Raw genomic sequence first — 13,966 nt, forward strand, 5'->3', positions numbered from 1 at the left:
GCATTGATTTTGGATAAGACAACAATGCTCAGGGTGATTGTAAACCTGACGTGCATTGTAAATAATAGTTCTTAGCAAGGTCAGAAATGCAGTGCCTTGTTGCAGGTGATCCTAGAATGCAATGACGGACAGATTGATTTTCCTACTTCCTATTTCCCCTATGTCAAGTGGAAGGAACAAGACTGTTTGTTGATGGAGATAATCACTGCCAGGCACTTGTGTAACGTATTGGTAACCTGCAACTTATCTTTCAAATTCAAATGATGCACAGACACGAAGGTCTTCATCAAGGTTCCTCTTGCCCTTTTCTAGCGGATCAGGGTCTTCTGAATAATCAGACAGATTGTGTGCTTCCTAACACCATGTCTCACCTCCCTTTAATGAAAGCCTAATTCATCTACATATTCTTGCCTCACTATGGCATATATGGGGTGTGCTTCATCACAGCAAAGTTGTGAAGAATACAGCACGCAATGATACAGAAATTTAAAAAAAAATCCACCTTCTGCTCTCCCAAGAAAACTAGTTGAAGACAAATTCAATTATTTCTGAGCTACAAACAAGTTTTAGGTTATCTTTCCTTAATCAAATCAGCTGCTGAAAAAAGAAAAATAAACTTTCCATACATTCCTCAGCTTCTCACCATTCTAATTAACATTTGTTGAATCTGATCTTCGTTTCCAATTATTTCATATATAAACCTGCAATTGTTCAGTGAGGCATAATGGTACTTTTCATCAAATATGTTTTCATAAATTCATGTTATAATGTCTCTTATTTTTATACCGGGGGAAAAAGAAGATGCATAACAGAAGAAAAAAAGAAAAAAATAACTTTTATCATTATTTACTTCCCAGAAGTCTGCATCCAATACAAAGTCTCCTCCTCACTTTTCTCTAGCGTCTCCCTTATATTTTGTCCTATTTCAGAAGCTTCCATTCTTCAAGTTGTTTTCCTGTTGTGTACAGCTGCAATAATGTCCTTGGCCATGAAGGAACAACTGTCTGCTAATCAGTATTGAATATGAGTGAAACCATATTCTTAACCACCTATCAGGAAAAGTTACGTTATGTGCACCTGTATAATATTCAAAGATTGATACAATCATCCATTACACATAGCAATGTAAATTTTATCTAAGAACAAACTCCTAGAAATCCAAATTGTTAATATGAAAAGATATGCATATTTATCAGTACAACATGAATCTTTGTCCTGGATTTATATAATTTTCCATTATTACTCAAACCAACCTAGAATTTTAATCAGTTTGCAACTGAGATATGTAATGTAACCCATTCATTTGAATCAAGTCACCAACCTTGACTGAGAAGTGAAGGGAAGTTGCTTCAAATCATGCTTTTAATTAATTTATATCAATTATATATTATTAATAATAATTATTATTAATTTAAATTATATTATATTAAAGTTAGCATTCAGTTTCTAAAAATTTTCGTTATCAGAACATTTATGACAAGGTCCTTCTTGGCACCCGACTCCTTTTAAAGATCTGTTTTGTTTGTCGCACCTACATTGAAAAACATCAAAACATACAACAAAGTACGTCATTTGCGTCAACAACCGACAGAGTTCAAGGATGTGCAGGATGCAGCCGCAAGTGTCCCAGTGCTTACGGTGCCAACGTAGCGTGCCCACGACTCACTAATCCTATCCCATATGTCTTTGGAATGCAAGGAGAAATTGGAGCACTTGGAGGAATCCCACTCAGTCACAGGGATACACTCGGTCACAGCGATGAAATCTCTTTACAGACAATGGTAGGAATTGAACCCTGAACGCCGGCCATGTGAAGTGTTATGCTAACCACCACAAAATTGTGCCGTCCCATACCACTCCTGTTATCATACCCTTTAGGACCATTTGCATGCCAGTTTGGAAACTGAGGGTTTTGTTCTGCCATATGTTATGTTTATATTTTTATGAAACTAATAAAAAGATTGAAAAAGTTTGGAAACTGAGGGATTAAATTATTTGAAAAATATTTCCAAATGCACATTCTCTAGATTTAAAGGCTATTCATCCTTGTTCAGCCTTGTGATTTCTAGAGAATAAAGCTTTACTATAACAGATCTCTTCAGAGTTTATCCTTGCTGGCTTTAGGAATCAGCCTTATACATTTTCAAAGGTTGTACGGACTAATCAAATGAGAGGAAACATAAAGCAGAGAATATTAAAATACTAACAAACTCCTTAAATCAGTGATGAGAATTGAGCCCTAATCTTACAGCTGGCACTGTCGAATGTTGCGTTAACTGCTAAACGACCATACCATATATACGTAAAGCTATTTACATTTTTTATCTTAAAAGTTAAGTTCTTAATGGACAGCTATGAATCTGTGCCTAGCATCATACCTGCCAAAATCATTGATTACAAATCAAATTCAAGTTTAATTATCATTCAACCATACATGAATACAACTGAACAAAACAGTGCTGTTCTGGGGCTAAGGTGCAAAACATACACAGCACATTCACAATACAGAGCAAAAAAAATCAGACTTGATATTGATCACAAAATTCGGGAATGACACTCCAGTGAGGGATTTAATAATATGGATGTAGACTCTAAAATGTAATGTTCTGTAATCTATAAACATTTAGAACAATAATAATGCATTGAAAATGAAAAGAAATGTTTTCCCATGCTAATACATCAGCTTCACAAGTGATATACGTTTTAAATGTTTGGTCATTACTCACCAACACAGGTGGGCAGAGAATCATTCCACTGAGCCAGGGCATTTGGTACAGATGCACACTTAATCCCTGGTGAACCTTGGAGAACGTATCCAGGATTGCATTCAAAGAGAATCACGGAGCCAACAGCAAAATTATTCCCAACCCGTTTTCCAAACCTTGGCTCAGGTACAGAACTGCACTGGGTTGCACTGGTCCGTGGCACAGCTAAATTGGATCCAAGACAGCATTTAGTATTTGTCTTTTCTGAAAAAAAGGACTTTTTCCAAATTGAAGATAGGATAAGTTTTAAACTAAGCAAAACATTATTAACAGTTCTATGGAGAAATTGTGATAAATGCAATTACAGAAGTATGCAGAATTAAGGAAAATTTACATCAGTATGAAATTAAAGTTAATAATTATGATTTCATTATATGCAAGAGGGGCAGACAAATTTCCTCAAACTATAAGAAGTTTTTTTTTAATGCAAGACTGCAGAATCCTGTGTTAGTGTTGGCATGTGAGTTTTTTCTTAATATAAATAAACTAATTCAATGATCATAGGATAAGAAATAACATAGTTCTGGAGCACAAACCCAAAATGCTGGAGGAAGTCAGCGGATCAGGCAACGATCTTGTGAGAATCATTTACAGTTTCTGTTGCTCCCTGTGCGGCCTCCTCCACATTGGTGAAGCCTAACCTAGATTGGGGGCCACTTCGTCAAGCACCTTCACTCCGTCTGCCACATAAGGCAGGCATTCCCCGTGGCCACCTATTTTAATTCGGCTTCCCATTCTCCTTCCAACATTTTGATCCGTGGTCTCCTCTCCCGCCACAATGAGGCCATTCTCAGGTTGGAGGAGCAACACCTCATATTCCGTCTAAGTAGCCTCCAACCTGATAGTGTAAATATCAATCCTCTATCTTCTGGTAATTTCTCCCCGTCCTTTTTTCTCTCTTTTTCCATTCCCTATTCTGGCTCCCCACTTACCCCTTCTCTTCTCTTCACCTCCCCACCACCTCATTCTGGTGCCCCTTCTCCTTTCCTTTCTCCCATGGTCCACCTTCACCTCCTATCCGATTCCTTCTTCTTCAGCCGTTTACTCCTTCCTCCTATCTCCTCCCAGTTTCTTACATTATCTCCCTTCCCCTCCCACCTAAGTTCCCACTCTATTGCTTTCACCTATCACTTGTCAGCCCTCCACCCCCCCCCCACCTGCCTATTCTGGTGGTTTCCCCCTTCCTTTAAAGTCTGGATAAAGGTCTAGGCTCAAAAAACATCAAGTGCATATTCCTTTCCATAGATGCTGCCTGACCTGCTGAGTTCCTCCAGCATTTTGTGGTTTTTACTCTGGATTTCCAGCATCTGCAGAATCTCTTGTGTTTATCATCAACTCTACCTGCGTGCAATGTGAAAAGCGGTGGCGGGGGGGGGTGATTTGTTTGCTAACTCATTGCTGAACATCAGCAATCTAGTGTAAGTGGTTACGAGAACAGATAGAAAACTGAAAGAAAAGATGAGCACCACGTTTTTCCTCTTTTTTTTGTACTCCTCACTTGATAGCACCCAAATAGGAAGGATAATTGGCAACAGCTTCTGTTTTTGATGCTTGTTTAAAAACCCTACAATGAGTCTTTAGAGAAAGATGCAACCATATTTCAAGGAGCAAAATTAAAATGAGGTTAAAAGTTCCTTGCCAGTTAATCACCAGATTAGCTAACAATGGAAGCATTTTCATAGAATTCTTGTTAACATGAATTCTTCAGTATTTGTTCCAATAATCATGAGCAGTTACTGGCTAGAGAGCAAGAGTACTTACAGAGTCTCGCTAACTATCCTTTCTATTACATTAGACCTTTAAACAACTGTCTGCAGTCAACAAGGCTTCAATTAACTGAGCAGTATTAACCTCAGAGGCACTTAAAGCAGCAGACTAATAAACCACTGAAAAGTCCTGATGCATATTCAGTCATGTACTAGTTCTCTCTTGTAAAATGATGAAAATCTCCTGGTTTGGACATTGAAATTAAAATTATACAAACAAAGAATGTTTAAATGAGCTAGATTTTAAATTAAACTTTGCTCCCAGTGCATTCTACACCATTTTCAACATAAATCGATAAGCACAACTCAGAGCCAGTGATGTTAGTGAAGCAAACTATGAATTGCATAAGCAGTTTCATTTGAATGCTAACATATGAACACAAGGCAATGTCAGGAGCAGAACTTTCGAGTTCTTATGAAGGTTCCTAACCCAAAACATTGACTGTCCACTTCCCTCCATTGATGCTACATGACCTGCTGAGCTCCTCGAGGGTTTTGTGTGCGTTGATGCAGTTTCCATCATTTGCATTCTCCCTCTGTCACCTTCAACATTTAACAATTTTCTTCACTTCAACAACAATCCTGACTAATGTAGGGTTAGATGTTGAAATCAACAAGATGTCTCCCTTTCTCAATGAACTATTCTACAGTTTTGGAATGTGTTATGCAAGGGCCATAATTGGACACCTTAGTTTAATAAAAACAGGAATATCACAGTCGCATTGGCATATCAGACATAGAGTCATAGAAAAGTACAGCACAGAAATAGGCCCTTCAACCCTTCTAGTCCATGCTGACCAATTTAAACTGCCAGCTCCCATCCACCTGCACCGTGACTATAGCCCTCCATCCCTCTACCATCCATGTGCCTATCCAAACTTCTCTTAAATGTTAAAAGTGAGTTTGCATGCACCACTTGCACTGGCAGTTCATTCCACACCCTCATGACCCTCTGAGTGAAAAAGTTTCCGGTCATGTTCCCCTTAAACTTTTCACCTTTCACCCTTAACCCATGACCTCTAGTTATAGTCCCACCCAACCTCAGTGGAAAAAGCCTGCTTGCATTTACCAAAGTAAGGTTACTTAATATGTAGAGAAAGGAAGCCTATTTGGTCTACCTTAATCATCTATCAGAAAGGCAGTTCTCACAGCACAGTACCTAACACATTCTTGAGTGTTTTTAATATTCTTCCCCTTATTATTCTTTTGAAGCTTTTCCCAAATAAGATTTATTTTCCTAACGTCAAGTCAGTATTTGCAAAGTAATTTGATTTATCGTCAACCATTGTAATAATATTCATGTTTATCTGACAACGACCTTGGAGTTCAATAGTGATATGTTTCTTACACTTCGATTGTCAACCTACCTTGATAAACAAAATGAAATCCTTTGGCTGTTACTGGACCAACTGAGCTGAACTTGATTGTGATCTGGTTACCTGAACTTAAAGGAAGGGACTCTCCTAAATTAAAGATATGCAGAGCAATAGTTAGTCAACGGAATACCTGATGTCACAAATATTAACAGAAAGTTGTTAAAAGTAGTTGATACATTCTTCTCTGTCAAATTTGGTACTATGAATGGAAACTAGAGTGAATGAGAAAAAGGTGAAACCATAATTGTTTCTAGTTTTCAAGGTTCAAAGTTCAATTATTATCAAAGTATGTATACAGAATCCAACTCCGAAATTTGTCCTCCCGCAGGCGGACACGAAACAAAGAAACACCAGGGACAGACTGCTTTTATTCAAATTTTGCTGGAGCATTGCTTTGCTGTCTGAACAACTAAAGCATACAGCATACTCAAAGTATTTAAAAACACCAATTCATTCACATGAGAGTGCTGACGAAAAGATTAGTGCCTGAGGCTGATTTTCACACCACGCTTCATGAACCTAACACAGAAGCACTGCTTTGTCACGTTCCATTGAATGTCACATACTTGAAACACTTTTATGTGCTTCAAATGTTTGTAACATTGTTGTTTTAGCAAAAGGACCCCACAAAATGTAGATCGATGGGTGATTTTCATTTTTGTTGGACTGATTAGTGCTTGCACTAACCCATCTTGTGGTCATCACCTGCACCAGCCCAGTCACCACAAACAGTGGAAATCAAGATCTTTCCATTCATCACAGATTTGATCGGATGTGTTTAGAATGTATTAAATGTAAATCAAATGAAAAAAAAGATATCAGCAGCAGCACAGTGACAGAGCTCATAATGCCAGGGCTTCACAGTTCTGATGGCTCACAATCCCGACCTCCAATGCTGTCTGTGTTGAGTTTGCATGTTCTCACCATGAGTACATGGATTTTCTTCCACTGTGACCATGCAGGTTAACTGGCCACTGTAAATTCCCTGTCATTTGTAATAAATAGTCCAATGTTCATGTTGTTATGTAAACAAACTCACCGGAGAGTCACAGCTGGTAGGTATAAAGTAGGCTTTTATTCAAACAAAATGATATACTTACTGAAGGAAGAGGCCTGCTCGACCCAATATTACATGGCATTTTATATGCTAAATATCAAAGGACAATTCTATATCTACAATGCTTCATTTGAATTTTCACACCTCCTTCTTTGCACCCACAATCCAGAAAATCGAAATGAATGTTAATCAGCATTGTCTGTTTTTTCAATTACATACTATCTGCAGCTCTAGGAACCAATTATCCAGGGCTGCATTTAAATTTAATCTACAATCCATGTTCAGTTCTAAAGATTAATTGCTGAAGTTAATATTTTGCAATATAACATAATTCCAGAATATTCCCTGACAGATGGGAATGTGGGGAAAATGAAATTGTATGCATTGGATTAGTGCAGATGAGAGATTTGTGGTCAGAGCATACTTGGTAGGCCTGTTTCAACATAGTTTGACTCTGTGATTATGAATTAAAATTAAGTTATAAACACACTCAACTGATGTACGGTATGAAAACCATTGATATTAATTAAAATTAAGCAAAATGAAAACACTAATTTATGATTCCGTCTCCCCTTCCCATACCACCACTCTGCAACCCCATCTCCCTCACATTCCATCATCTACTCCTGGGCCCTCGGAGGCTCCTCCTCTCTCTCACCCCAACCCTCCCCTCTCCATTGACACTACCAGCCTCCCTCCTCCTCCCCCCTCTGATCCCAGCTCTCATTCGTGCCAGGTCTTTACCATCCCTTGTGACCTTCAACTCTCAGAGGCAGAGCACTCTGTCCTCAGTAAGGGCCTCACTTTTGTCCCCCTTCGCACACACCTCAGTGAGTTCCACATTCGCCATGACGCTGAACTCTTCTTCCGCCGGCTCCGTCTTCGAGTCTACTTCTTTGGCAAGGACTCTCCCACCCCCACCGATGACCCCTTCTCCCGTCTTCAACCCTTGTCCTCTTCATGGACACCCCGCTCTGGTCTTCTGCCTGCTCTGTATCACTTTATTGCTAACAGCCGACAGGACATCAACTGTCTCGACTTCACCGCACCTTGTTCCAATTCCAACCTCACTCCTTCCGAACACTCTGCTCTCCACTCCCTCCGCACTAATCCTAACCTTAATATAAAACCCGCCGATAAGGGGGGTGCTGTTGTAGTCTGGCGTACTGACCTCTACCTTTCCGAGGCACAGCGACAACTCGCGGATACCTCCTCTTATTTACTCCTCGATCATGACCTCACTAAAGAGCACCAGGCCATTGTCTCCCACACCATCACCAACTTTATCCGCTCAGGGGATCTCCCATCCACCGCTACCAACCTTATAGTTCCCACACCCCCCACTTCCTGTTTCTACCTCCTACCCAAGATCCACAAACCTGCCTGTCCAGGTAGACCCATTGTCTCAGCTTGCTCCTGCCCTACCGAACTCATTTCTGCATACCTCGACACTGTTTTAACCCTCTTGTTCAATCTCTTCCCACCTATGTTCATGACACTTCTCACACTCTGAATTTTTTTGATGATTTTAAGTTCCCTGGCTCCCACTGCTTTATTTTCACCATGGATGTCCAGTCCCTATATACCTCCATCCCCTACCAGGAAGGTCTCAAAGCTCTCCACTTCTTTTTGGATTCCAGACCGAACCAGCTCCCCTCTACCACCACTCTGCTCTATCTAGCAGGATTAGTCCTTACTGTTAATAATTTCTCCTTTGGTTCCTGCCACTTCCTCCAAACTAAATGTGTAGCCGTGGGCACCCCTATGGGTCCCAGCTATGCCTGCCTTTTTGTTGGCTCTGTGGAACAATCCATGTTCCAAGCTTATACTGGTATCTGTCCCCCACTTTTCCTTCGCTACATCGACGACTGCATTAGCGCTGCTCCCGACACACATGCTGAGCTTGTTGACTTCATTAACTTTGCCTCCAACTTTCACCCTGCCTTCAAGTTTACCTGTTCTATTTCTGACACCTCCCTCCCCTTTCTAGATCTTTCTGTCTCTGTCTCTGGAGACAGCTTATCTACTGATGTCTACTATCAGCCTACGGACTCTCACAGCTATCTGGACTATTCCTCTTCTCACCCTGTCTCTTGCAAAAATGCCATCCCCTTCTCGCAATTCCTCCGTTTCGGCTGCATCTGCTCTCAGGATGAGGCTTTTCATTCCAGGACGAAGGAGATGTCCTCCTTTGTTAAAGAAAGGGGCTTCCCTTCCTCCACCATCAACTCTGCTCTCAAACACATCTCTCCCATTTCACGCACATCTACTCTCACCCGATCCTCCCACCACCCCACTAGGAATAGGGTTCCCCTGGTCCTCACCTACCACCCCACCAGCCTCCGGGTTCAACATATAATTCTCCGTAACTTCCGTCACCTCCAACGGGATCCCACCACTAAGCACATCTTTCCCTCCCCCCCCCCGCTTTCCGCAGGGATCGCTTCCTACGTGACTCCCTTGTCCATTCGTTGCCCCCATCCCTTCCCACCGATCTCCCTCCTGGCACTTATCCTTGTAAGCGGAACAAGTGCTACACATGCCCTTACACTTCCTCCCTCACCACCATTCAGGGCCCCAGACAGTCCTTCCAGGTGAGGCGACACTTCACCTGTGAGTCGGCTGGGGTGATATACTGCGTCCAGTGCTCCCGATGCGCTCTTCTATATATTGGCAAGACCCAATGCAGGCTGGGAGACCGTTTCGCTGAACACCTACGCTCTGTCCGCCAGAGAAAGCAGGATCTCCCAGTGGCCACACATTTTAATTCCAAATCCCATTCCCATTCTGATATCCACGGCCTCCTCTACTGTGAAGATGAAGCCACACTCAGGTTGGAACAACAACACCTTATATTCCGTCTGGGTAGCCTCCAACCTGATGGCATGAATATTGACTTCTCTAACTTCCATTAAAGCCCCACCTCCCCTTCGTACCCCATCTGTTATTTATTTATTTATTTTTATGATTAATTTTTTTTCTTTCTCTCTCTCGCGCTCTCCTTTTTCTCCCCCTGTCCCTCTCACTGTACTCCTTGCCCATCCTCTGGGCTTCCCCCTTCCCCTTTTCTTTCTCCCTAGGCCTCCCGTCCCATGATCCTCTCATATCCCTTTTGCCAATCACCTGTCCAGCTCTTGGCTCCATCCCTCCGCCTCCTGTCTTCTCCTATCATTTCGGATCTCCCCCTCCCTCTCCCACTTTCAAATCTCTTACTATCTCTTCTTTCAGTTAGTCCTGATGAAGGGTCTCGGCCCGAAACGTCGACTGTACCTCTTCCCATAGATGCTGCCTGGCCTGCTGCGTTCACCAGCAATTTTTATGTGTGTTGCTTATGATTTCAATGAAGGTTTACGCTCCCATTAAGGTGAATAAATCATAAAACCGATGAGCTAGCTATGGCCGGTGCAAAGATGAAGGGCAGATACAAAATTCAGCCTGGAACACATCTATGCCTACACTGCAACTAACCCACGATTCTCTATGAAACAGCTACTTAGCCATGAATACAATGTGACCCATTATCGAATGGGTGATGAGCAATGGAAAAGCACAGTGAAAACTCGCTGCTCTACTGTGAATAGTACTAGAGGGCTTCCACCGTCAGCTGGAGCAACTTTACGAAATAGCCATTATGTTATAGATGCGTATTAACAGACCCGAGCATTTATAAATGCTCTGAGTCACAGTCATAGGAAAGTACAGCTTAGAAACAGGCCCTTTGGCCCATCTGGTATGTGCTGAACCATTCAACCTCCCTAATCCCATCGAACTGCTTCATGTTCATCTGACCAATAAGACAAAAAATGCCAAAGTTGCCAACAAAATAATGTGGTGTGCCCCTTAGTTATATATACAGTGCATTTCAGAATCAGAAGTGAATCAGGTTTAATATCATTGGCATATGTCATAAAATTTGTTTTCTTTGCTGCAGCAGTACAATGCAATACATGATCGTAGAGAAAACATGAATTACGTTAAGTATATTAAAGATTTAAATTAAGTAGTGAAAAAGCAAAACTGAAAAAAAAAAGTAACGAGGTTGTGTTCTTGAGTTCCATGTCCATTCAGAAATCGGATGGCAGAGAAGCTGTTCGTTGAGAACATTGCTTCAGGCTTCTGTACCTCCTTCCTGGTGGTAGCATAAGAAGAGGGCATGTCCTGGGTGATGGTAGTCCTTAATGGTGGGCACCACCTTTCTGAGGGATCACTCCTTAAGATGTCCTGGATGCTGGATAGACTAGTGCCCATGTTGGAGCTGACTGAGTTGGCTAAGTTTTCAACACCTAATCATTATGTAATTGGAAACTTCTGGATTTCAATTCTGTTTTCTCTGAGATAAAATTTAATCATAAAAATATATGACTTCTGTGGTGGTTCCCATCACTGAAATTTTCCAACACCTTAGCAGGACTATTAAGGTTCCCCTAATGTCCATTCAGAGGAGGCATCACAGAAATTCAAGAGATGCTGTTCCCAACTATAAATAAGTGCTGAGTTGCTATATTTTGCAGTATCAAGAACTCAAAAATTTCCTCTGCCAGCATATTTTATGAACATATTTTTGCAATGATGCCAAAGTAAATAAATGAAATGGTACCGAGTGAGAAGAAACAAGGTCCAAATCCCTGCCACACATCACCCATTGACCTTACCTGAGTGAGACCCCGACAGTGAAGTCAACAGTGATGCTTGCTGAGTAGGTCCATCGTAAACATCAACAACGTCATGAAGGGAAGTCTGAAAAAACACAAACTGGCCAAACACCACTGTCACGGGAACAAAGGTAGAGAGAGGAAAAGAAGAAAGAAAAAAATGTTTTACTAATTTAATTTGGCAAGTGCTGCATAAAAGTTCATAAATCAAAAGCATATATCAATACAAAGCAATACCACCAAATGAGAATGTTTGACGAGAAACAATAGTTGCCGTTTATCCTGAAATTGACGTTATGCAGCCTGTGCAGCAAATCCATGGCAATTAGGGGCTAGGATTATCACAAAACTGAGAGAGTGATACAGAATGAAGACTTCCAAGATTCAATATTCAAAATACATTTATTATCAAAGTATGTATGCAGTATACAACCCTGAAATTCGTCTTCCTGCAGAGATCCACGAAACAAAGGAACATAGAACCTTTTCAAAGAAAGCATCAAATATCCAGCGTGTAAAAAAAAGAACAAATCGAACAAGTGGCAAAAAATGTGTGAAATACACACAGAGTACTAAAAATCAAATTGCAGAGCCCTGGAAACAGTCTAGGAATGTTCAGTTTCATTCAGTTCAGTCTATTTACTTCGATTTTATAGAAGTACTTGGATTCATAAGTATATGCTCTGTTTTTTTTTGCTCAAAATATGTCATCTTTGAATTGGTTACCTGTTTCCATGATAGAATGTGCACTTTAAACGTGAGGAAAGCAATTAATAGGGACATTATGAGTAAAGAACCCTATGGGGACAACAATAGGACTGTAGGCCCCATTCCAGAGAACTTATCTCTGCAGAAGTTAAAGTAGGTAATAGATTTGTTAATGTATGGTCAGAAGAAGTGGTTAGGAATAATAGACATGTTAAGTACAAATGACCGCTGAGGAGATTGGTTAATAATTGAGTATTTATTGATTAAATCAATAGGATATCTTTTTATCAGACCACGAGAGGCAAGGGGCCAATGTGTATTGCGGAAGATTTATTGTTTTTAACCTGCTAAAATATATTAGATTGAATACAAGTCATCCAATTTGGATACTTCTGAAAAGAAACAATCTGAATACTTTTTAAATAGCAATAAAACTTGGAATAAGAGCAGCCTGAAGGATACAAGAGGCCATATTTCGATTTAGATCACCAAATATGTAAGCCATGCATAAAATAATTACAAAAGCTCTTGTATTCTAAGCTTAATACAAATACTGAAAAACAAATACTAAAGCTCTTGGGTTCCAATCATTTCTAAATTGAGGGCGAGAATATATACAACCCCGGCTCAGCCAGAGCTGAATATAGAAACATAGAAACATAGAAAATAGGTGCAGGAGTAGGCCATTCGGCCCTTCGAGCCTGCACCGCCATTTATTATGATCATGGCTGATCATCCAACTCAGAACCCCGCCCCAGCCTTCCCTCCATACCCCTGACCCCCGTAGCCACAAGGGCCATATCTAACTCCCTCTTAAATATAGCCAATGAACTGGCCTCAACTGTTTCCTGTGGCAGAGAATTCCACAGATTCACCACTCTCTGTGTGAAGAAGTTTTTCCTAATCTCGGTCCTAAAAGGCTTCCTCTTTATCCTCAAACTGTGACCCCTCGTTCTGGACTTCCCCAACATCGGGAACAATCTTCCTGCATCTAGCCTGACCAATCCCTTTATGATTTTATACGTTTCAATCAGATCCCCCCTCAATCTTCTAAATTCCAACGAGTACAAGCCCAGTTCATCCAGTCTTTCTTCATATGAAAGTCCTGCTATCCCAGGAATCAATCTGGTGAACCTTCTTTGTACTCCCTCTATGGCAAAGATGTCTTTCCTCAGATTAGGGGACCAAAACTGCACACAATACTCCAGGTGTGGTCTCACCAAGGCCTTGTACAACTGCAGTAGTACCTCCCTGCCCCTGTACTCGAATCCTCTCGCTATAAATGCCAGCATACCATTCGCCTTTTTCACCGCCTGCTGTACCTGCATGCCCACTTTCAATGATTGGTGTATAATGACACCCAGGTCTCGTTGCACCTCCCCTTTTCCTAATCGGCCACCATTCAGATAATAATCTGTTTTCCTATTTTTGCCACCAAAGTGGATAACTTCACATTTATCCACATTAAATTGCATCTGCCATGAATTTGCCCACTCACCTAACCTATCCAAGTCACCCTGCATCCTCTTAGCATCCTCCTCACTGCTAACACTGCCACCCAGCTTCGTGTCATCCGCAAACTTGGAGATGCTGCATTTAATTCCCTCATCCAAGTCATTAATATATATTGTAAACAACTGGG

At 41.0% G+C, this 13,966-nt stretch overlaps 1 protein-coding gene across 1 annotated transcript in view; it reads right to left on the bottom strand.

Moving 5' to 3' along the window:
- csmd3b (CUB and Sushi multiple domains 3b) overlaps positions 1–13,966 on the bottom strand; it is a 2,345,756-nt gene that overhangs the window by 280,370 nt on the left and 2,051,420 nt on the right. Inside the window, exons 32-34 of the mRNA XM_063066157.1 lie at positions 11,617–11,730; positions 5,899–5,994; positions 2,727–2,930 (exon numbers count right to left, since the gene is read on the bottom strand). Coding sequence (XP_062922227.1) covers positions 2,727–2,930; positions 5,899–5,994; positions 11,617–11,730 — 414 coding nt within the window. The remainder of the gene's footprint in view (positions 1–2,726; positions 2,931–5,898; positions 5,995–11,616; positions 11,731–13,966) is intronic.

This window comes from Mobula hypostoma, chromosome 1, assembly GCF_963921235.1.
Source record: "Mobula hypostoma chromosome 1, sMobHyp1.1, whole genome shotgun sequence".
Taxonomy (NCBI): Eukaryota; Metazoa; Chordata; class Chondrichthyes; order Myliobatiformes; family Myliobatidae; genus Mobula; species Mobula hypostoma.